Source organism: Lygodium microphyllum, chromosome 21 (genome assembly GCF_053477565.2).
Source record: "Lygodium microphyllum isolate KBCC chromosome 21, Lygodium_microphyllum_v1.1.10, whole genome shotgun sequence".
NCBI classification, from domain to species: domain Eukaryota; kingdom Viridiplantae; phylum Streptophyta; class Polypodiopsida; order Schizaeales; family Lygodiaceae; genus Lygodium; species Lygodium microphyllum.
In genome coordinates, this window is record NC_141155.1 from 79,704,101 (window position 1) to 79,730,686 (window position 26,586).

The 26,586-nt window shown below is 38.7% G+C and overlaps 1 protein-coding gene across 1 annotated transcript; it reads right to left on the minus strand.

The window, feature by feature from the left end:
* Window positions 1–11,215: 11,215 nt before the first annotated feature.
* Window positions 11,216–20,976, minus strand: IAA33 (indole-3-acetic acid inducible 33). The gene is made up of 3 exons (XM_087662003.1): window positions 20,423–20,976; window positions 12,580–13,806; window positions 11,216–11,810 (listed from the first exon to the last, which is right to left on the minus strand). The coding sequence occupies exons 2-3, from the start codon at window positions 13,743–13,745 to the stop codon at window positions 11,753–11,755; spliced, it is 1,224 nt and encodes a 407-aa protein (XP_087518129.1). The 5' UTR covers window positions 13,746–13,806; window positions 20,423–20,976; the 3' UTR covers window positions 11,216–11,752.
* Between the last annotated feature and the right edge of the window lie 5,610 nt (window positions 20,977–26,586).

Below are 26,586 nucleotides of genomic sequence, written 5' to 3' on the forward strand. Positions count from 1 at the left end.
TGGATGTGACTGGTATAGATTTGTCACCCTGTTGTGACAGCGTTGTATCCACTCTTGATTGATCAATGTGAGTTCTATTGTCAGTGGATAGAGTGTTGCAAGCAACTGTTGATGGCAACGGTTGCTTTGGTTTCTCAGAACACACGAATGTGTCTGGGGTTTCACCGCTATTCGGAGAGGCATCAATGAGTTCATTGGTGGATGGACTTGAGGCTTTATTCATTGGCTCTTCGACGCTCTTCGTCTTAATGTTCTTGGGGTCCACAACCACCTGCAACTGTTGCTGTTTTCTCTGCTTTCTCCTCTTTTTCTTGGTCAATGAAGGTGCCTCTCTCAACAACTCAGGACCCTGGGCTATATCGACCGTTGATGTGCTTGGTCGGGCCTTAGCATTTCCCTTCTCTAGTATGTCCTTATGGGACATAGCCGCGGTTTGCTGAATAGCCTTGCCCGGTTGTGAGGGCACAACTGCCGCTCTTTTTGGAGAGTCTAGCTTTTCAACCAACTCCCTAGCGTTTAACTCCTCCAGCCTAGGCTTCAGGCCCTTTGAAAGTGCTGGAGTTTTCGAGGAAGTTGGTTGCGACACCTCTTCCGTATGTGAACTTCTAAAGACACGTTCCACATAGGGTATTGTCACGGCCAAGGGCTGTGATTGCTGTGATCCCTGATTGGAAGTAGTAGCAGCTAGTTTAGTGGGCTGGCTACCCTTTGTGGATTGCGGTGTCAAGTCCCTAGGGCGATCAGAAGTGGTTGTGTCTTTTGTTGGCCTTTGAGCACTCATCTGTGTAGATCGAACATGAGCTGATCTAGCCGCATTAGGTGGCTCAGGCATATCCTTGGGTCGAGAGGTACGGATGGCATCATGTCCCACCTCTTTGACGGTTGGAAGCTTAGATGGAGGTAGAGATTGGAATTGAGCAATCGCCCTTGACAACTGCTGTGGTGCTTCCTGTGTCTGTTTGGGAGAAGAGGGCGTAGGAGATCTAGGACTCTTAGGTGGACTTGGCACCCGCTGAATGATCTGCTCGAGGTTACTAGACGATCGTGCCATTTGCTTTGTTGAGCGATCAGCCTTGCCTTGAGCAATGTTGTGCCAATGATGCTTGTTCTCCCTTTGGGGAATCAAAGGCTCCTTGGGCACTAATGGCTTTTGTGCACGCTCAATGGTTACATATGACATCTGCTTATTAAGCATGCTAGGTTGAGGCTCTTTCTCTCGAACACTCATGTCCGGTTTCTTACCTCGAGACCTAGATTTTCTCTTAGGTTTTCTCCTGTGCTTCGTTGCTTTTGATGCACTCTGGCCTTCAGTCAACCAGGGAGGTCTGGCAAGGGGTTTTGGCACCCAAATCCATCGGTTGCCTGCATAATACCCTTGAGCCCGAAGCAACGCCTTGGATATCCATCGTGGCGTTGTGCTGGCTCTCCATCGACGCTTCCATCTATAAGGCTTGGGCTTCTTTTGGGGTCTTCTACGATATTTGTAAGTCCAAAGCCCGTCCTTGGCATTGTCTCTTGACCTTCTTGTTTCAGGCCTGGCCTCACTCACTGGTTCTCGTTGTTCGACCTATGCTTGTATCAGTTTTTTCAACAAGTCCTTGCTCTCGTCAGTAGGCTTGACTATTACGTCAGCACCTTCCTTGCCTTTCCCTTGAGGTCCGATGAGGTCACCCTTGCTAAAGGTGGTGACTATCCTCACACCCGGTAGTGTCAGGCGTATCCTTTGTGCTACATAGTCAGCCTCACACTTGGTCGCCCTTTTGAAGGGTCTTCCTAGGAGGGTTTCTTTCCCGCAGCCAGCACTATTTGGAGGAACATGAAATAGAATAGGTAAGCTTTCTGTTTCAATTGTCGCAAGGATTTTGCACTTCCCTATGAGTGCTTGTGGGTGTCCCCCATAAGGGCTAAGAGTTGCACTAGTCGGCGTCAGCTCTGGTTGGCCTAGTAGGGTCCATGATTCATAGGTCAAGATATTAAAATCTGCTCCTTCATCAATTAGAGCATCAATAGTATGCTCTCTTTTTGCGGTGAGTTTGACCCTAAGATAAGCAGGTGGTACTATGTCTTCATCTTCCGGGTCCTGGCTTGTAAATTTAAGCCTTCTGACAGACGCCCTTGAGTTCTCGACTGCACGACCAGATGTAGATTCTCCACTGCTGTCTTGGATCGTTAGTGCAGTGCTATTCAAGGTACATCTCTCGTCAAGAGTGTCATGTCTAGTCATCTTTGCATTTGTAGCTTGCTGAAGTTGCATTTTGCTCTGACTAGACACGGTTTGAACACAATGTCTTTGTGTTCTCGTGGCGTGGCCTTTTTGCCCTTGATGGCTAGATTAGCCCATTGAGGTTCTAGGGTCTCTGTTTGTCTCTATTCGGGTATGGGCTTTTGGCTGCTCTTTTGCAAGTGAGAATCCATGCTTGTGTAGAGCCATCACTTCACTAGGGTCCAATTTGGAAGACCTGTCACGGCGCGCGTTTTCCCTCCAACCTACTTGGGGGAGGTGCGGAGGGGGCAGAGCCCCCTCTGCGGGGGTCCGGGGGGGGGGGGGGGGCAGTCCCCCCTGGCCCGCAGGGCCGTTACGGTAGACGCCATATGCAATTTGGAGGACCGGTTATAGCCAAATTTTGAACTACGTGCTCTAAATTTTAGCCCAGTTATGGATCTGTGATGTGCCTTCAGCTCTACTAGCCTTAGGGATCAATCACGGGGTTTAGATGTGTCAAAATTTGTGTTCTAGATGCCTGTCCGATTTTGACACTTTTTTGTCCGATTCTCAGATGTCCGATTTTCAGGAGTCCGATTATCAGAATCGGACGTCCGATTTTGGGTGGTCCGATCGGACCAGTGGTCCGATTTTGATCACATTCGATTCTGGAAACTGGATCGGACAGGGTGGTCCGATTCTGACTGGTCCGAGTCTGGGACTCGGACGGCGTGGTCCGATTGTGAGTGGTCCGATTATGGACTCGTCCAAGTGTCCGAGTCGGACGGGTTGGTCCGAGCGTCCGATTCTCAAAATCGGACGGGTTGGTCCGAGTGCCACGTGGCACGTCCGATCGGGCTGGTCCGATTCTGGGAATCGGACGGTCCGACTCCCGAACTCGGGTGGTCCGATTCTGGGAATCGGACCACAGCGAGTTGGTCCAAGTGCGTCGGCCGGCGGACGCGATTCCCGCGCGTTTGTTTCCTCCTCACTGTCTGGTGCACAAAATCACCACAGAATTTCTAAATCTGATCAGGGCACTTGTTGGAAAACATCAGACTCACCTGGAACAGCACGAATCACCGATGCCTAGGAATCAGGGCAGCGCTTCCTCGTCCTGTGAACCAGAAGTTCTCTCTCTCTCTCTCTCTCTCTCTCACAAAAGGCAAACCAAGGAAATGAGGTCCGTCCTAGCCTCCCAGGCCTCTTAAGGTCCTTTCCGAGCACTGCAGAACCTCACAGCTAGTTCCTTGTCCCTATCTTACCCAGAAACTTGAATCTGGTCCCCTGTTTTCCTGTTTCAGCCTGTTATACAGCAACAGAAAACCCCACTGTTTGCTTGTTTTTTTCTTCTTTTTCTTTGTTCTTTCCTACCCTAAATGCATCCAAATCAAAAAATAAATACCCATACTACTTACTCCATTCCACAACATAAATCACAGAAAGCAAAAACCTACTTGCCAAGGAGATCGAATACCATCTTCAACCCCCTCGCTTCCTACCTATCTACCTCAAGCACCGGTTCGGGGGAAACCCCTTACTTTGATGCTCGATTCGAAGCGCGCAAGCGCTCAAGGCTTGAATCTGTTGGTCCCGGCAACGGAACCAAAATGTGGGAGCTTTCGCTCAACCGCCAAGACCCTCAGACCGCTTATTGTTTCAAGCGTTCCAAGCCGAGCACTAACAGCTACCTCTCACATAGCCGACGCGCCATCCATATCTACGGTGTAGTGAGCTTACCTCCGTGCCGTTCGAGTTACCTCCTCTCCCGCACACTCTGGTAGCTCCACGATCCAAGTGCAAGCTTCAAGCAAGCTCCATCCTCAAGCTCCATGCTCCAAGCTCCATTGCCGCGAGCAAGACAAGAGAAGAGAAGAGAAGAGAAGAAGAGAGGAGACGATGGAGAGCTTCTCCTCCTCGGTCCCTCACCCTCACACACTCACTCCCTCACACTCTCACACTCCCTCTCTCAAGCACAAGCTCAAGCAAGCAAGAACAAGAAGAAGAAGAAGAAGAGGAGAGCTACTTTTGGCCACACACAAGAATGAGCTTCTCATTCATTTTTCAACTTTATATACAAAACCCTAAATCCCTTTTGGACGGTCATCCCCTTTTTTCCCTTTTTACATGGCCGGCCATAGCCTAGGCCCTTTTTCCCATTGTCCTTCTATCTTCCTAGCTTCCTTTCCACCGCCCGTGTACCTTTACAAATTGCACGGGTGAGAGCCCGGCGCTCTTTTACAAGATTTCAGGGTGCGCCTTTTTATTTTAAAACGCGCCTTTCCCTTTTTGCCTTTGCCTTGGACTTTTAGGGTTGCCCTTGCGCTTTTGGCATTTTCTCATTTTCTTTCTTCAGTCGGGCTACCTTTTTCCGCCTTTGCCCTGCATCTTTTCCACTTCTTTTTGCTTTCTTCGTGTTGGGGTTAACAAGGCTACTTTAGAGGTTGCATACACTAGGGGGATCCCATTAGACGTGATTTGGGGTATCTATGCACTGTAGGAGAGGGTTGTAGGATCTAGTAGGACATGAGACTTCATAGTATGGATACGTCAAGCAACGACTCAAAGCATATGGGATTCAACATGGACCATCTCCCCCCCTTTCAATATGACTGCAATTCCACCTTCATACATCTCCCCCACACTGAGAGGAATTTGGTCATCCAATAGGACCTTTACGCTGCACATATGACATACATGGATTTCACCTCAGCAGCCTCTTCCATGGAATATGTCTTTACTACAAGGACCACTTTATGGGGACTATATGGGATGGTTTCATTGTGAGACCTAGATACCTAGATGTATACAGGCCACATGAGATGCGAGTAGCCATTGGCTAGCTTAGGGTATCCTCTAATTAGATTGAGATTGAGACTAGGAGGGTAGTTGAGAGGTTGTGTAGAGCAAGGAGCACCATATTTGCAGGTGCAAAGCCTATTAACACAGCTCGAGCTAGATACCCCATGGTATTTGGAGAAGACACCCCCTCAAACTAGTCATGGAGTCCCTAGACCAATGCCACCTAGGCTAGTTCCTAGTCAAGATTTAGAGGCTTTGCACATCATTATTACATGCATACATCATATAGAGAGGGGGATGTTAGTCATAGCTTATGGATTTCTGTGAGACAGTGATTCCACACATAGCAACCACACAGAGAGGGTAGACAATTGAGAGAGTTGAAGAGATTAGAGTAGCAATGCTGAACACAGATATAGAGGTATTAGACACATATGCTACACTAAACAGATGAGGGAGATTTGCATTCACATAATTAGTACTTGACATAGCTAAGGAATCAGTACTATAGATACTATTCTTGTCCCATTTCATCAAAGATGCATGGCATAGTATACCCCATTGATCCTCATTTGGTGGAACTAGATATCTGTATATAATTCAGCCATGCAACTAGACATGTATTGCTTGATTCTCCTATTGTATCCCTACATGGGCATTATTTTGTCTTGCACATCACTATAGCTTATTTTCACATCTTTAGCACGTCACACTTGGATGTCTAGTGACGATCAACTTTGTACATGGTTTTGTTTCATAGGCCGATTTTGGCCTCAAAAGACATTAATATATATTTTCTTTTTTCTCTACCATGGCAAGTCATCAAGCAAGGAAAGAATCGAGCAAATTTGTAATTTGGAAATATGGAAAATAAAGTTGGTGTTAAATTAATCAAAATGTTTAAAGGGAAGAAAATTATGGATCATAAATCAAACATAAATCAATCGGCACTAGCATAACTAAAAGCACAACCAAGTGAAATTGCTAAGATGAAGGCAGCTAGAAAGGAGGGAAAATTGATAGTTTATGGAGGTGGAAAAGTCATTAGAGAGAACTTCAAAAAGCCTAAGCACTAAGTTATTTTTGGGGAAAATTGGCAGTTTATTAAGGTGGCAAAGTTATCATGGAAACATTAATCACTTTTGGGAAAAATGGGAAATCTATCGAGGATAAAGTTACCATGGAAATACTGATTACTTTTGGGCCATGACATATTAAGTAAATTTGATAGCTTTAGTAGTTAGTTCTTTCTTTCTAGTGCTAATGGCACCTTTCTATGGGTTTCTTTTTGTATCAATGACTCCTCGAAGTAGATTGTAACTAGAATCTTTGATTTGTGTCTTTGTCCTATACACATTTAAGGCATCTAATAGGACATTAATACAATCTCTCTCTCTCTCTCTCTCTCTCTCTCTCTCTCTCTCTCTCTCTCTCTCTCTCTCTCTCTCTCTCTCTCTCTCTCTCTCTCTCTCTCTCCAACCAAGCATCTTGCTTTTGATATGAATCTGGTGAATGCCTATGTCACGGGGAGGTTGTAGGCAATGAGACATGGGATCCTCTTTGTTTCTCTCTCCCTTGCAAAGCATCTTAGCTTCTAGATGTTTGTGATGATTTGTGAAAACCCAGGTTGTGGGGTGAGTGATGGACGATGTACCACCAATGAGAGCCTGTGTGTGTGTGTGTGTGTGTGTGTGTGTGACATGGCGACCCAAGGGAAAACTAAGTAGGAGAGTTCAAATCAAGTGCTAAAGGGCTCAATAGGTAGTAAAGTAGCATTGCTGGACTAAAACTTTGCCTTCATTGGATCTTTGAAAAGGTGAAGTTTTGTGTGTGTGTGTGTGTGTGCATATGCGTGCGTGTGTGTAGGTGTGTACTAGTTATGCCTCAGGAGGTTGAGTTTGAGCACTTTACTTGTAGATATAATACATATTATGAGATTAGAGGGAGATCCCATTGCCTTAGTAGAGAGGGATTGGGCTTTCCATAGGGTGGGTACAAAGATTAAAGGTGTTTGGGATTGTTCTTATTGGAGCTTCCAATGACACACAGATAGAAAAATTTTGAGGAGCTAGATAAAGACAAAGGCAAAGCCACTAAGCTAGTGGGTTCTTATAGTTTTATTTAGGGCTAGATTACTAGGCACTACCACTACAATAGAACCACCACACCAACCATGAATCAAAGGAGCCAAATGGACCAGGCACTCACACTCTATAGAGCACACCACTCATCACCCCATTGCCATGCGCAACAACCTTACCTTCTTTGATAGATTTGAGCCATCATCGCTCATCATTAGAGAGGAGTATCTCCTCTCATTGGGCTCCTTGACTTGGACACACCTTCACACAAAGGTTCTTGCCTTGAGGAGAGTACAATGTTTCTAGAGAGTCTTATTAATCCATGTGGGATCTTATAGGTAAGCTAAAGGATCATCGAGATATCATTTTGTACATGATGGTAGCCAATACTTGTGGTTGTTAGGATTGTAAACATCGATGTACTTGGCCGTTTCTCATTTTCATTGTTGTTTTTGAGTTGACACGACATGGTCACATGTACTTATTTCTTTGTCTGAGTGTTTACTCAGTTACTAGCAAGGAGGGGACTCAAGTTGAAGGAAAAGACAAGCATCAAATAATCACCATCAAGAAGGAAGAAGAATCAAGCTTAAAGACCAGACATAGTATCTCTTGATACTACAGAGTGTGCCTTCACATTACCTTGCACTCGTGTCACTTGACACATCGAAATACAAAAGGAAAAGACCATGTGTACCACCTCATGAGGAAAGACCTCTAGGATCTCTTTGAAAATGATGAAGGTGATGCAGATGACATGGAAGAAGATTCAGAAAGCGGGATCCTTGCAGTCACTTCATCAAAAACCAAAGAATGGAAGAAGATGAATGACAAGGCACTAGGCATCATTGCCTGGGGACTAAGTGATGATGTGCTACATCATATCTCTAGCATTAGAGATGTTAAAATCGCTTGGGATGAACTTGACAGGATGTTTGGTACCCAGGCAAAGAATTCAAAGGTAAAATTACTCGTGCAGTTTTATAATGGATATAAAAGACAATGCTTCCATGACCATACACATTAACAAGTTCAAGAGCCTAAAAACCTAGCTTGCAACTCTTAAGAATAAAATTGATGAAGATGAAGTCTCAATAGCCATACTACTTGCAAGTGTAAATAAGGATCCATATGAGAATCTTGTGTCCACCCTAAGTAATGTTCTAAGTCTCTCACTTAAAGATATTAAGCACTCTCTTCTTGATGAAGAGAACAAATAGAAGAACAAGAATGCAAAAGATGGTATTCCATCTAGGGAAAATCTCTTATACACTAAAGGAGTTGTTGGACCCAAAGGAAGAGGAAGAGGATTCAACACCGACAACAAAAGTCAGATGACATGTCATTATTGTGGTAAGACTGGCCATATAGCCAGTGAATGTTTTCACAAGAAAAGAGCACAGTAGATGTAGAATGATCACCACCAGAACCAATTCATGAATGAAGAAAAAGAAGAAGATGCTTTTGCTGCCATCAATAACTCTGACAGATTTGTTCTAAGTAATTTGTTCCCATAGTGGATCTCTATGTTTCCCTTAGTGGATTTGCTTTGTAAAAACCCTTGCCAAAGATGTAACATTTCAAGCTTTAGCTTGACTAGGCTGCCTACGAGCTAGTCTCCCGAGCCATGTTATCATGTAGGGGGGCAAAAGCTAGCAAGTGTAGGGACTCATCATTTGAGGGGGAGTGTTGAGAAATAACAAATGATGTATGCTCCAGTAAGAGATGTCCTGAATCCCATATGCACAATGAGGAGAATGGAACAACCCAACTTCTATAAAGCATTATACTTGACTATGGAATGAATACAATATCATGATGATTTGTACTTTCACTTAGTGTCTTGTCAGTGTTAGTTCATTACACAAGATTGTCTTTATGAGTCCAAGCTAATCTATCTTGGAACCTAATTCACTTGTCCAATAGTTGGCCTATTTTTGTCTATGTCAACATGAGTCTTCTCTTCATCTTTCATCCTCCATAGCTCTTGCCATGCTCTAAATATGTGTTTTTTAACACCTCGGAGAGTGGTGGGAAAACCATAAGATAACATCTACATGGGAGGGGTAAAGGTTGGTATAGAGAGACAGAAAAAGTGACCAAAGTGTCTTTGAAAGAGAACATATTTTATTACGACTTGTAGAATGGCTAATGTAGTTTTATAATCATGGCCAAAGTTAGATGGATCATAGTGATGAATCATGAAAAATAGGAAACATCAAGTTTTAGTTTTTATAATCATGCTAAAGAAGTTGAGGCAGAGGTGAGGGGGGTGAGGTTGTGGGTGGGTGGTTGAGAGAGAGAGAGAGAGAGAGAGAGAGAGAGAGAGAGAGAGAGAGAGAGAGAGAGAGAGAGAGGATTCCATATCCTCATTTTATAGGCACCCTAATACCCATGCCTACATGAGTCTAGTGCGAAGCACTATTGCATATATTTTAAGATCGACATGATTGGGCTTTACATGGTTGAGAAGAGTATGGTTGACTTCCTTGTATATTAGCGGGCTTAAGTTCCATCACTTAGAAGCCAATAGCTCATCCTAAATGTAGGCTTTTACATGTGTTTGGATATATGGACTACTCCAATTGGTCAAAGAAAGATAAGTAGCCCAAGGTGATATAGACACGATTCACACACCCCCCTAAAATCAAGAACTATGAATACCCAATGAAGGAGAATAGCTCAATCAATATGAAAAATAACATCATGACAATAGTCTTCAATGAAATATCTATATACGAGACCATCACAATTAACTAAATGGCCTGAATTAATAGATCATCTCTAGGTTATTTATAGCTAAGTACACTTCACGATAGAAATGCTCCAAAACAATATTCCTAATAATGGCATATATTAGCTATGTAAGTATTAAACATTTTAGTCATTTTTTGTATCATGATGGGTGTCAGAGTTATTATGAAAACTCAATGAGCTATGTTGATGGCATATGGTTTTCATGTAAATTTTTGACTTGCTATGTTTATATATATTAGTCTCAATGTTATGTAATGATAAGGGACACTGCAATGATTCCATATTATCTTATTGGTAACATTTATATAAACATGTTAGTGGAATCCTAGTATGTACCATTGAATATCGTGTTAAAGGGTATCAATAATTATTGCACTACTTCCCAAGCATGCAAGGTGGAAATTTGGTTGGTCATCCAAACATTTAGTATGGATTGTGCTAATACATTGTTTACCTTAATGGAACTAAGGACAATGGAAATTTCCTTGGCTAAAAGATATTTATCACGCTTGAGTTTGGAAGATGCTACTTCTATATTCAAAGATTACTTTACATTATCACTCATGTCAAGTACTATAAATAGCTTGCTATTATATTCTTGGATTGGCTCAAATGATAACATGGATTCATTTATCTTACTATCAAGAGTTTCTTCAAGGTTTAAGGCACCCTAAGGTTATGTGTGAGCACGATCATCGCTAGGGCACTTGTTTTTCTTTCCTACATTCCCAACTTTGATTATCCTTTTCATTTTGACACAAACATCATCTACTTCACAATTTTTTTAACTTAGTATGCCAAAAATAGGTATAGCCCACAAACATGGAATAGAATAGATCTATTATCGTGTGATCAATTATTCATGCTTTTCACCATTTAATTCAAGCATATGATATGCGATCATAATGGGTTGTGTTCGTTTCCTACCAAAATGAAATAATTTTATAGGCTATGCTTTTGATGATATACATTCCACTCAATGTATATTCATCATAAGTCTCCACAATCGATTTTCAATTCGTAAAATTGGATTTCCTTTTGTACATATGATAGATGAGTGCCATGATGCTCCTCTCTAATTGTACACCACACTTTATCAACAAAGGGAGGCTTGAAAGCTTGCTTTCTAATTGTATAATGCCACACTTTAAATCAATGGTGGCAAGCTTGAAAGTTTGGAAGTAGTCTTTACTCATTCGGCAAGCCATGAGAGAGAGAGAGAGAGAGAGAGAGAGAGAGAGAGAGAGAGAGAGAGAGAGAGAGAGAGAGAGAGAGAGAGAGAGAGAGAGAGAGAGAGAGAGAGAGAGAGAGAGAGAGAGAGAGAGAGAGAGAGAGAGAGAGATGGAAATCTTGGTCATGTAAGTGCATCATGATTAAATTAGAAGTTGGACTAGTAGCCCTCTATAGGTGCTACTTTGGACTCACAAGATGATCTAGCACATGGTAAGGGGCAACTCAAGCCATGTAGCATGGTAGTAATCAAATGGTAGGTATATACTTGTTCTTTAGATGTATATAGACTTTTTCATTGAGGGTCCCTATAACCACATTTAAGTCATATGGTCAAATATTCTTAATATTGTGAAATGGTGGTGTTTTATCTTGATCTTAGTTGGTTTCAAACTTTCAAGCATAATACATCATGGAAATTTTGATGACCAAAGTCTGATAACTACAACAGATGCTATATAGTACCAACTTGTAGTTGCAAAGGTGTACAAAATCTTATATCATGATATTCCAAAGGTTGAGACTAATTGGTGAGCCACTCAAGCTATGAGTTACTAAAGCTTTGCGACATGTCTTGGACCATACAAAGGTAAAAATCTCATTTGTAAGGTTGAAAGATATATTGATTCGACACTATACATTGATTGTAACTCCTAATACTAGGGGCAATAGGATTTCCCTATGGTTTTGTGGAAGTGGCCAAAATTCGAATCCGTTTGGCAACCTGCAAGAAGTGCCTATTTCACAGTAGAAATCACTTTAGCATATAGTAACAATCAGAAGATGAAGCTAGTTAATGGCAATCAAAACGTAACTGATAAACATATCATTACATATAACTATAATCAACACATAAAGCTCATCAGCAAGATTTGGTAGATGTATATAAGCACACAATTGCAATCAAGAGATATAGCTCTTGATATTGTAAGATGTGCTGAATGGATAAACATATAATAACAATCGAAAGATAAAAGCTCATTAGCAAGATATGTTGAATCTATCAACATATAATGACAATCTTGCTGATATATGGAGCTCATCAGCAAGATTTGCTGAATGATAAACTTATATACTTAGAATCAAAAGATAGAGCTAATCAGTAAGACAATCCATAGAAAGACATGTAAGTACAAGCAAAAGATAGAGCTAATCAGTAAGACAATCCATAGAAAGACATGTAAGTACAAGCAAAAGAGTAAGACAATCCATAGAAAGACATGTAAGTACAAGCAGAAGATAGCTAATCATTAAGACAATCCATAGAAAGACATGTAAGTACAAGCAAAAGAGTAAGACAATCCATAGAAAGACATGTAAGTACAAGCAAAAAATAGAGCTAATCAGTAAGACAATCCATAGAAGGACATGTAAGTACAAGCAAAAGAGTAAGAAAATCCATAGAAAGACATGTAAGTACAAGCAAAAGATAGAGCTAATCAGTAAGACAATCCATAGAAGGACATGTAAGTACAAGCAAGAAAAGAAGTCCAGCAGGTCTCTCACCTCCAAGATAGATCACCAGCCAGAAGTAGGTCGCCTTCAGCATCCTCGTACGCCACCCGGTAACCCGGGATGGCATTTTCCAAGCCATACTTAGGGGACCCCGGCCTTCTCTTGTCTGCAGAGTCATTAGCGCCTTCTGATTTATCGCAACCCACACTGAATAGCTCTTTCAAGGCCTTTGCAAAGCTCTCATACGAATCATAGTCTTGCAGACACAAAGCTCGCTCGATTGACCTTCCCTCCATCACCACACTCACCATGTTGGGCGACCCTGATCTTCCTTTCATCATCACCACAACGTTTGCCATATTGGGTGGCTCTCCTTTAGAATGGAAGGTGCCTCCCCCCTCCACCAATGGATTCTGCAACAAAGGACCAAGCTTCACCTGCTCTCCTTCATTCCGATCATCTTCACCCTTCAGTGGTAGAGTAGGAGCTTCATATGGGCTCAATTGCTTGGCTCTCTGATATGGCCTTTGTGATTTAGCCTCACTTACCATGAAAGGAGCAATCCCATGGTGGCTTTGTATCACATCAAGCATAGGGCTTGATGCAAAAGGATGATGAAAACTACTCCTAATTGGACTGCCTTCATGGACCTGTGCACCCCACATTTGCATTCCACGCATTTGTTTTTGATTGGTTGGCATTAGGGTTGGCTTGTTTGAGTTGGACACAAAGGCATTTAAATGTGGGTCTATAGCTGGGCTACTACTACTACTCTGTATGGTTTGTAATGGTGGAGCTAAGAGCCTTGAAAACATGTCATCCCTATCAAGGCTTCTTGTTGGGTTTAAGGAGAAGGGCTTGTGTGGTTGTATTGACATGCCAATTGATGAAAGCTTTTGAGGGGGCTCCATATGGAGGGGAAACCTAGATGTTATATGTGATGGGGGTTGGTGGAAAACATTAGAATTAAGGACATGCGGGTTTGTTAGGGTGGCATTACTACTCCCTAATGTAAGAAACAAGCTATTACAAGGATTAGTAGGATTATAGCTTAAGGAAGGCATTGTGGGATTTTGCATAGGGTAATCATTTGGTCGATTACTATCATCATAAGATCTATTGCGCTTCCTTGAGTTTATCTCCTCTTCTGCTTCACCTCTTACTATCTCAACATGCTTCTCTTGTGAAGACCTTGATGTGTCCTTTTCTTGGGACATAGAATAAAATAACTTGGAAATTTCAGTCTTTTATTTTTGATTTCCCCAACTTTAGTTTCTCCTGCACATGGAACAATTGATTTTTTAGAATAAATAATACTCATCACACACACACACACACACACACACACACACACACACACACACACACACACACACACACACACACACACACACACACACACACACACACACACACACACACACACACACACACACACACACACACACACACACACACACACACACACACACACACACACACACACACACACACACAATGTTACTGATCTAGGTTGCATAACAAAAATGTCATTGTGATGCTCATGTACATGTTGAATGCATTGAGCCCTTAAATGTAACTTGGAGGGAGTGAGTTTCCACCTCTAGACATATGAGTAAGAAGATTGAACAAAACTCCATCTCACATTTTTTTACCCCAACAAATAAAGAAATTCAAATGATTAAAGCACAATAAGGTTCAAATATGTTAGTTCTCAGATAGAGTTCATAACATGCACACAATATGTTGAAATTTAGGGAGGGATTACACACTTTGAAATATAGCAAATAATGCAACAAAAAGGAGTTGTGAATGGAATCTGTCAATGCAAATATAGAACTAGTTTGTACTATTTGAGATTGAAACCTCACTCAATAATGCTTTTTTGTGTGTGTGTGTCTCCCCCTTAGTTGCTTTTTAAGTCTATTGGATAGCTCACTAGCCAGGCTACCAATAAGTTTTTGAACCATCAATAGAGACAACTTTTATGTATCAATAACAATAGAAAAACACATCCAATTACTATTGATATTCATCTTCTAGCCTGATAGGGGGTTAAGAATAGCATGAATGCGAATGTCTTACCTTTGTTGAGAACATATCACAAACTCTTAACTGCAAGGGTAACATATCACATGCTTTTTGACATTTCTACACATAATTTACTATAGAGATGCATACATTATTAGATTTCTACTTGATTTAACATATAAGCCCACACTTTTTCTTCATAAAATTAGTAGTGTTCCGTGATTAGAGTCCAATAATGTTCCAAAAAGCTTAAATCTTAGCAATCATGTATGACTCTTGGGGCTTGAAAATGATCCATCTTTTTAGTTCCAAGGAGCCCTTTTTAAAGTTGAAAAAGTGAAAATTCACATACCCTAAAAAGCTATAATGAGTATACATAAGTTATGGATAGTTGATTTTGGTTGGCACTCCAAACCTTTAAAAGAAACTATCAAATCAAATCAAGGAAATGAGCAGAATCATCCCCCCATGTATGCTTGCTCCCACATTCCTAGATCTTCAAGTTATCATGTATTTAAAACAAGTACAAAAACCTATTTTTGCATCAAACAATTAAAAAACACAAAAATAAGAAGTGATAAGTATGTTTTTTAGCATGAATAAAAAGTGCACATCTAACCTTGCTCATGGAGTTATGCTCTAGGCGATTATGTTTTTTAGAGGTTGACAATGTGAATTTAAATGGGGTAAAGTCGTAAAAGTTTGATATTCATCTATCATTGTACACTCCATCCCCAAATGAAAAAAAATAAAAATCTTTTGAGGAAACTAAAGAATAATCATATAATTACACTAATTATCCATTAATGTAATAAGGATTTGCCAATAATGCAATGGGGTGTGAGGGATTAAATTGGAATCACTACACAATAGTGATATTGATAAGGGGTTTGTACGAAATGGGCAATAGTAATGTGAGTAACTATTTGGCCTTCATTGGAAACTTCAAATGAAATGCTCATCAAATGACACAAGGAATGTGATTTATATCATAATAGACCTTGGGTTAAGTGTGTGTGTGTAGCACAACTATGAAGAACAACTAAAAATATAGCTTTATCATTACAACTCTTATACAAAACTTCATACAAAACCATGATTTGTAAATTCCCAATATACTTGTTTTATCTTTTGCTTCTCCTAGGAGTTATCTTCACACAACATCCAAATAAGCATAATCTCATTAATTATATCATTTCTTGTGCATAATGACACCTCAAACTTCCTAGGCATGACATTCAAGCAACCATATTTATTGCATGACAAGGTTCCCTCAAACTTTAAATTGCCATAATGGACAACTTTCACAATGAGAACAAGATTCATTTTTCATTTAGCTCATGAAGCATACTATTTTATGCATGGGAAGAATGACAAAGTGGCTTGGCCTTGTCCTTGTCCACTCTCTTGGCTAATATTTGGTGGAAGGTGCCCTCCTTATGGGGGTTAAATAAGTACTATGTGCTTTATAATTGGAAAATATTCTTATATAAGAATTCATATTTTATATTATAATGTATCATAAACCTTTCTTAAAGTAAATTTTTTTTGTAGAGTGAGATCTATTTATGCCACACATGATATGTTTGAGACATGTTCTTAGCAACTTTGATAGAGCATGATTTTATGTTGTAGGCCTAAAATTTCACTTGTCTAGTTTGAAATACACTCAGTTTCACAAAGGTAGATCAATACTTAAGGGAAAAGTAAACTTTCATAAACATGAGGATTGTCTAATATCATCAACAAGATCTATCTAGATTGGGCAAATTAAAGTGCTTATAATTGGCCATGTACCAACATAAAATATGAGAGATTGAGAAGTGAATTATGGGGTTTTTATCAAATATTTGCAAAACAAAGCTAGTTTTAAGTAGGCGAAACTTGGGATATTTCCCTTTAACACTCACAAGAGGTCATGTTTTGCAAACATTAATTTGTGTTTTGAACAGACATTCCACATCATGCATAACTAAATGGATGCCTCAATGTCACTTTTTCCTTGAGAATAAGAAAGTATGATACTTTCTCAAAAATTTATGTTTCTTATGTTGATAGTCGCTAAAGCAAATAAAACATAAAACACATGCTATTTCCTCTTTATCAGCCCCACTGAGGGCATGGAAAAAAACTAGTGTCCAAGGCCTTGAAGTGCAAGCCAAGCTATCATACACATCTAAGACAAATCAAAATTAGGATAAGTGCACCAACACCAAAGCTCTATCTCTAGTTGCAACTAGCTACAACTCAATTGCCTCTTCATGATTGATTTGGACTTGTGTTTGGGATGACAAGAAAATGGGCCACTTTCCTCAAATGGGTGCCTCAATGTTCTTCACCTTAGTGGCAAGAAAATAAGCCACTTTACCTAACAATATATGTTCCCTTATGTTGAGAGACACTAAGGCAACTATAGTATAGAACACAAATATTCCCCTCTATCATCCACCAAAGGCCAAGGAGAAGAAATCTTGTAGAAGGTCACGAAATGTGTGCAAAATCAAAAAGACCCAACTTAGATATATCAATTATAGCTTAAGCAATCACTATCTCTAGTGCTAACTACAAGCCTACAATCACACCAATATCTCTATATTAGTACCAAATATTTCCATAGCGTTTTCCAAAAGTAACAACCAAAGATTTTGATTTTCAACCTTGTTATTGTATTGAGGAATCCAACGTAAACCATAGTCTTAAAAGAAACACTCTTTTATAGAGATGATAGTAATATCACATGTGATTCACTAAGGATTTCATTAGCTTCAAACTATCGGGGCAAGTTGTATACTAGTGGTAGTATTATTTCATACTCGAAAGAAATTTTACTTCCCAAGATCACATAAATGAGACAATACAAAATGAGGAGATAATCCACTTTTCACATTGACTAATTGATTGATCATATTAGTCAAGGATATATTTAAACTTGTAACTTTTTCTTTCACTTCAAGGTCATATGTTTTTTTTTTTTGGGATCTACCTCATTATAAATACAAAGAAATGAGAAAAAGTATGGTGTCTTATTAATAATGAGGGGGTGAGCAACTTGAAATTTCATATATTCTTGCACTTTACATCCCCTAAGACAATTGCCTTAGAGATATAAAGAAGGCACATATCTTCTTAATGGTGGTTTTGATATACAATTGTAGGCCCATGTAGACATGTTTGCATCTATGTGGTACTAAGGTATGTAAGAGTGTATGTGTGAACTTTTGTGGATAGGTATGCACTTCTATAAATACATTTGTAACTATAAATGTATGCATGCATGTGCATGCGTACATATGCATTATAATACATGCATGCATTTACATGTGCTTGCATATATGGGTACATACCTATACATGCATACATGTAACTATGCAAACACATTTGGTAGTTATTGTGATAAGAAGAGGATGAGCACCATCCTAGCATCTCAATTTAACAAAATCTAACCCAATTCAAACTTTAAATGCAAGGTATGTAGCTAATTAAATTTGTTTGTACATCTCGGCTAGGAAAATAATACATGTTTTGATAAGACCTATTTTTCATACTACGTGTTGAAAGAAGGGCCACAAATCCCTTCATGCTAATTGGTTAGCCATGATATAAATGAGCAAGTATTATTCAATCTTTTGTCTAAATTTCAAGGTTGATTATAAGCACAAAATGTCACTTGAAATGCCAAGGAAGATCATTATAGAAGAATATGACTATAATATATAAGATTATATATAGACATTATCATACGTTGCACATACATTACGTATATGCACATATGAATCTATACAATAGTGTTTTTTGACACATACATACATACATACATACATATGTGTGTGTGTGTGTACCTATTTGCATATATTTTGACTTGAGGATTACAATTATGACTACTAGTGTATTGAACATATCAGAGACATATCATTAATCATGCTCATAATATTGGAATATAAGTATAAGAGGTACCATTGTTGCTTTTAGGAGAAACACATCTTTGACCTTAAAGATCACGCTATTATTTGACCATCACAATACTTATATGCTTCACATTTCCATGTTTATTTACTACAAAATGGTGACAAATATACATAATTCAAAGCATAATCTAGCAAATCATGCATGGACTTAGTTCTTTAAGTACAAAGTTGCAACTAAAGTATGTATTGTTTTACAATATGTTCAAACTATCCTTCATCAACTTGTAATCAATTATCAATTAATAACTTAATCCAAGCCTAGATCCATGAGACTAAGATGCCAACAAAGGAGCATGAAGGGCAATAGCATGTAAATGTTCACATGGGTAGATGGTACGACTACACTCTTTGGTACAAAATGTCTTGATCGCAATATGTAGCTGGCAAGTTGAAACAAACATATACCTATTGTAAGTCCTTGTATACATCTATGTATATTCACGGTTATGACCAATAAATATATGGGGAGTTTAAAGTGTTTTCAAACCATTGAGTAGCTTAACCTCTTTGTAGAGTATGGTACATTTTTACGATCTAATTTTAGGCTAAAACCCTCCACGTCCACACACACACACACACACACAACAAGCTTTTTGTGAGTGAGAGAGAGAGAGAGAGTGGACACAAAACGAGTTTTTTATGTGAGAGAGAGAGAGAGAGAGAGAGAGAGAGAGAGAGAGAGAGAGAGAGAGAGAGAGAGAGAGAGAGAGAGAGAGAGAGAGAGAGAGAGAGAGAGTATATGACTTTGGAAGTCATCCAAATTTAGATTAAACTTGGATAGGCACATGCCATGTGCATAATAATGCATGTTAATTTGTGTCTTTTCTTTATTATTTATTTCTCTCTTAATGCACTTCTAATCTACTAAGGTGTAGCAACACAAAGCCTTGCCATATGAATTGAAAGAGGAATGAACAAGACATGATCAGTTGCCTTTAAAGATCAATCAATTAACTTCTAAGGGGCTTGAAACGAGCTTGGCATATAGAAAAAGAGCTCATATAACATGGTTGTAAGTACCTAATCAAGAGTTTGAGCTCAAGCTTGAGCTGCAAACGGTATCTAATGGAACCCTAAAATGCAATAGTAATTGATATGTTATACAAGCAAATACTCTCCCAATAGGCCGTGTGGGGTTTTGTGTTTTGAATCTTGATATCATAGGCTACAATCTTGATTCAAACAACTCAATAGAGCTTAATTACCCTCTCATATATGACTAGGTTGGGATGAAGCATAGATAAAAATGAAAAATATGGGAAGAACAATGATTAGAGGATATATGTCATATGTCCGGTAAGGGTTTTCATAATGATTCAAAGGAGACTAATTACCCTCTCATAGATGACTAGCTTGGGATAAGCCTAGATAAAAATAAAACATATTTGAGTTTCAAAAACTCATACGTAACAATGAATAGCCTAATAACAATGACTAGAGGGTATATATCATAAGTCTAGGAAGGGTTTTCATCATGCTTGAGCTTGATCGTAATATCACCATCTATATGTATGCAGATAGTGTGTTCAAACTCATATCAATGCATGGTTCCAAGTGACCATTTGTAGTAGTTTACTAATTGACTATGCAAAGGAGATTGAGAATTGAGCAAATATATTGGATGACTATATGTCCACATGTTCAGTGTCAAGGTGTAAACCTTGTAGGAATAGTGTGATTTATGAGAAAACATTGGCGGAGGTAATGATGCATGCATTCTTGTGAAGGGTGATGTTCTTGAGATTTAGAAGCTGGTGGCTTAATGTCCCTCTTTGATTCCTTGCACATGTATGCGACAAACACCTTTTCTGTTTGGACTTGAAGGAAAAAGAACTATGGAGTATGCTACTAATGTACAGCGCTGAGAGAGAGAGAGAGAGAGAGAGAGAGTTTCTAACCTGTTTTGCTGGCGTTGTTGCTCTAAGAAGGGATCTGGGGGACGGGGGGCAGAGAGCAGCTAGCCGGTCAGTTGTGGCGCTGCAGCACTCTACTCTTCTGGGTCACGTATGATTATAATCTTGCTCCTTTTTTTGTTGCAGAAGGTCGATCTCTGATAGCTATTAACCGCGGGCGGCCATGGCAAGTATGCAAGGGTATTCCAGCTGCTGCAGCTCCTGGGCGTCAACGTGTAGAGAGGGAGAGAGAGAGAGGGAGAGGGAGAGAGAGGGCTTTAAGTAGAGGCTCGGGAGAGAGAGAAGTGATAAGGACGTCTGGGGAGGGGAGAAAATTACGTTAGTAACACACACACACACACTCTCTCTGTCTCTCTGTGTCGGACTAGGTAGAGGAGGTAATTAGGTTAATGATTCTCTCTCTCTCTCTCTCTCTCTCTCTCTCTGTATCTCTCTCTCTCTCTCCACAGAGAACAATAATCAAACGGTGTCTCGGTTATAGCTCTAGTCTAGATCTCAGGGAGAACGATAATCAATTGCGCTCTCTCTCTCTCTCTCTCTCTCTCTCTCTCTCTCTCTCTATCAATCCACAAACTCGCGCGCAGTCTCTCTGAAGTGTAATCAGACTCTCTCTCTCTCTCTCTCTCTCTCTCTCTCTCGATCCAGATAAACACGCGCACACACAGTGAGCCTCTCTGAAGTAAAATCTTTCTCACTCACTCTCTCTCTCTCTCTCGATCCACATAGACACGCACACACACAGTGAGCAGCTCTGAAGTAAAATCTTTCTCACTCACTCTCTCGCTCACTCACTCACTCTATCTCCACCTTTCTTCTTCTTCTTCTTCTTCTTTTGTCTGTGTGCGCGTGCGTGCGTGCGTGCCTGAGAGGGGAGAGGGAGAGGGAGAGGGAGAGAGAGAGAGAGAGAACAATTATCAAATGCTCCGCACCACCGCACGTTCCCCTCCTTCACATGCCTGGGTACGCGTGACAGCGCTTTTGTCGAGCCTTCGTTTGTTATTTCTGCTGCTGCCGCTGCCGCTGCTGCTGCTATTATTATTATTATTATTATTATTATCGTTTTGGTTTGACCAACCTCCCATTTTTCTTTAATACCACCATTAAACAATACAAGAAAAACACGTTGCCCCCCCCCTACCCCCCTCGGTACACACAAAAAACCGTTTCATAATGATCAATTATTAGAATATTGAACGTTAGGTTATAGATATTGTCAAATGTGTTACAAACACACGTATGCATACACATCTATTACACCATAACATATGGCATACATTAAACATTGATTTTATAATGTCAAAGCCTATTGTAACTCACACATGCACAAGACTTTATGAAGTGCATTATACACCTATTACATATGTCAAGCCTAAGAGAGGGCCTTTTAATGGGGATTGGTGCCCCCATGTTTCTCTCAACAACTGATTCACTCCCCTCCCTGACTTTCGCACATCTACAACTGTGCAAGGTTGCAGTACTCCCTCACCCAATGTCTCGTTCTCATGGATGATCAAAAAACGACATGTCACAGCAAACTTCTTAAACTTTTCTCCATCGTCAAAGATCACTACAACCACTGCAATAACTTTTGAGTTAACAGGTAAACTTTTTGGCCCATGACATTAACCCAAGCAACTTACTTTATTAGTTCACATTCATTTCAGAACATTACACAGATGCAAACAAATTTTTTACTACCATTCCATAATGTATTATCATATTCCTTAACCACTTTTCAGCAAGTCTCTTACATTTGGATCCTCACCTAATTAAGGATCATTCTCAAGAGTGTAAAAGCACCTCTTCTCTAAGCTATGCATTAATCCAAGAGCTTAAATAACAAGATGGTAATATTAATACTTTAGAGCAAGGCAATTCTCATGGAACCTACCTTAAACTAAAAATAAGTGAATACACATTTCACTTGCATCTACAACCTTTTACATATCCCTTGAATTATGGATGGTCTTTTACTTTGAGTGTGAGTGTCAAATGCAATTAGTATACTCTATGATGTTCAATTCACATGTTAAGGATTAGACTATTGTTAGCATGATAACTTGCCATGATTTTCTCCCATGATATTGTCCTTTTGTTTAAAAGTCCAATGAGCCACATGATCATTTGAAAGTAGCTTTGTACATTTTCCATTCACATTGCAATTAATTTAGGGCTTTACTTTGTGTCAAAAATAATTTTACATGCAACCTTCTCATCCAAAACATCTAAGTGATAAAGATTTGCCTTGCCCATGCTCAGCTTATGACAATGATATATTGGATTGTGAGTTTGACAATACAAATAAAAATTTTACAACATAAAGCAAAAGAACATTCGATTATTAATTGTTCAGATTATCTAGCAATCTATAGGTCATTGTTTAGAAGGTTGAAAGGCACAAGTTTTAAAAAAATGAAAAGAAAAAGATAAAAAAAGTGAAACTAAGATAGGATTTGCAAAAAATAATTAGAGTAATAGCCTACCTCAGGATCAACCTTGTCAGAATATGACTCTATAGTAATACATATTTTCCTAGTTGGCTTGAGATGTTGAATACATATGATGCGAATCTTAGAGAATAAAAAGGATCATACAAATATTTTCTTAAACTACCCAAGTTGATTTGTTCATGCTCATAAGACTTAGAAATCTCAAGTGTATTCTCAATCAAAGCCAAACAAACTAAGATATTGGAGGTCACCATACATATGAAACAATGCCTCTTTAAGGGGATTGGCTGAGCTATCACATCCAAAGATGAAGATGTTGACTAGACCAAGTATCCTTGAAAATGACAACCATTAATAGAGATGTCAAATGATTAAGTCTGACCAAAGTATGAAATTGAAACCTCATTCATAGTGAACATGGTACAAGTAATGATAGGTGAGAAAAAGGAAAAATGTAGGAATTCAATTTTATAAGATTAAGGAAGAACAAAGAAAAATGAACCAATACATTAACATGTAAGATATACTCTTAGACTATAATAATCTAACACTTAGGTAGTTGTCATGCATATTATATGTCAGGCTTACATGTTCTAAGTATCAAACAAAAACAAAAAAGTAAATGCCTCTCTTTGTTTGAAACTAATGCAAATGTCATATTACAAAAAATGGAGCTCACAAAAAATTAGTATGAACCCTACTTAATTAGGTTCATAATAAGATTGGACATAACTCTTATCCATGGGCTTAATATTTATTAATGGAATGAAGAATTATCAAAAGTATTTTGATAACTCATTATTTCCTAAATGGGGATTTTCTCTCATTCATGAAAAGTGCATAAGAAATAACCCTAAAGAGTGTGCTAGAAGGATCCCTTTGCTTTACTTTGCAAACTCATTAAGTAGACAATCAAATTCTTGATCACTTTCTTTATACAACATATATAGTCTTTTGTGATTTATGTGCAACTTTACTATAATCACTCTTCACAAGGTTGAAGTCTACTAACATGCATAGCAATATATGAGCCATTAGAAGGTATAGAGCTAGAGAAGTCCCTACTAAACAACTTTACATATGATATGCTTTCAAATTTCTATATATGATAAAGCATTATATACCTTTAATTGTCATAGACCTAACAAGAAAATACTATTTTTATTGATCAGATTGTGTATTCTTCTCTCTCTCTTAGAATTGACCGAACCTCTTTGTCTTCTTATGAATATCTAAGCCAAACATGTTCCAATTTTTATACTTGATTTCCTTTACGGATATCTATCTTTACCTTTTAAAAAGGCTTAAAGCAAAACTCTAGTGAGGACCAAGAGAACTATTTTTACCTAATAAGAAACATATGCCTAAAATGAAACCATTAGTGACCAATGACACTGCAAGTCATGAGATTGGAATTTGGTACACCAAAGCTATGTAACAAAAATTTCTAGAGGATGTGGTCATAAAGATAAATGGGTTTATAAGTGTGGAAATAATCAAGTAAGGACAAAAGCTGCTTGCATAAGAGACTTGAGGAGAATTTGAATTTCAGAATTGCATGACTATGGGGTTTTTAACATTGTTAAATCATCTTGATAGTGGTTATACTTACATGTCACCAAGACCTAGTTCACAAGTTTGTTAAGAGTGATTTGATGACCTATTGAAAAAGAGGAACATATTGGGGTCCGCTTGGAAAAGGAAGGAAGCTCGTTAGGGCTTATTGTTGATGCCTTGATGGGCTATAAGTTTTGATGTAAAACGTGGCTCGACAAGCCTCAAAACTAAGGATTTGCAAATTAGATAATCTAATATGTCTATGTAGCCTACATGTTTAGATGTTAGGGGTCAGTGTCTACCCAACATTGTGTTCTAGGCACAATGGATAATGAATTAATCCCTCATATAAAATGCTTATTAAATAATTCATTACAACATAATAATTGCCCCATATCTAATTGTAAAGTGAAAATATGTAGGATGGTCAATACTGAGTGTGATCGTCATCATTTCTATGGCAATTGTACAAGAATACCGGATAACAATGACTAATATGGAGTGTCAACAAATCATTTCTAAACCCATAGTTTATTGTCTAGAAATAAGGATTATTATAAGATGATTAATATAAGTGTTACTTATATTTAGATAATAAACAATGGATTTAGAAATGATCATGTCTTCATGAGAAGTTTAGAAAAACAAGTGTTCTGGTTAATAACTTTGGCCTCTTTGTTCTCTCAAAAGTATGATATACATTTATAGCATTGATATCTATGTGTTGCATTACTATTTTCCTAATGGCTATGCCGATTTATCTTCTAATGGTTTCAGGGAACATGAGTAAAGTGGTCATAAACTTCAGACTCGAACTAAGTAGTATCAATTACTAACATCCCTAAAAATTCCTTCGATGTGTTGTCAAGATTGTGGGAGAGAAGGAAGGAGTCTCACTTGTAGCTTTCTTGCTTGCACAATGGGGGAATACACACACAGGTGGAGGCTGAAAACAGTTTTCCTCTTCTTAGTTGTGTAAGCCAAAAAGAACTCTAGTACAAAGAAATAGAAGAACCCTATATATGGGTCTCAAACCAAACTCAACTAACTAAGGTGGCATACTAACTGAGTCACAAACTAGAGTAGATAAGGATAGCTGTCATCTAGCTATTATTCATGGGCGGTGTACCGACCGCATCTGCAGCTAACAAGTCGGTGACATAAATGCACAATGGTCACCCTGGCATATCACGAGTGGAGCTCGATATCTCAACATGTGTAGCTTAATGGAGCATATAATTTCTTGATGGTAGTGAATTGAAAATTTTTAAATGACCCAGATCTAATGATTTTTGGATTAGTAACCTATTTTCTATACTTGTAGTCAAAGTCTTTTTAATAGAAAAAAGCTATAAGTATGCTAAAATCTACATTTCCCTAGTAATTTGATTGATAATAGGAAATTTTTATGGGATGGTAAGATTCATAGATACCTTATTTGAGTTTGCAAACTTGGTAGCCCCTAGTAGTGAGGCTATGGGTTGGTACATGGGCATTATTGCAAGTTTCACTAATGTCCCTAATATGGTTTTGATATGCTCCATTAATGTTTCAAAATAGTGAGTGGATGGTTTATTGAGGCATATGATTTTTGTTGAGCATAGAACATGACATGTAGTTGCTCACATTTGGTAGAGCATAACTAATTATTTAACATCTACTGGGAATTCCCATCTTTCAATTATAAAAAACATAGCTCTTGTCAAAACTAGGATTTTTGCCTACATGTGATGACGGGAAAATTGGATAACTAATTAGCTCGTTGAACATAAATGAAGGAATGCTTTATGTAAAAAACAACATTTTTGAGACTAGAGTAGGTTTGAAATGCCTCTTATTAAATGTATATGCAAGATCTAGCCACGTGACTAGGTTACTTGCTTTATGGTAGATTGATGCATCAAGATATTGATGATAGCTTAGAGATAGTCACTTTTGTCAGTTATAATAGATTGATCTATATTGAATGGAAAAAAAGTGCGTATGTTACCTAAGATACCTGGGAATTAGGTTACTATCTTAGTAAACTTGTTGAATATACATATTGCTACAAAATAATGGTGATAATGATATATTTTGATATGACTTATTTTCTAGACTATATTTGCTACTAGAAATTTTGATAGCGATATACTTTAGCAT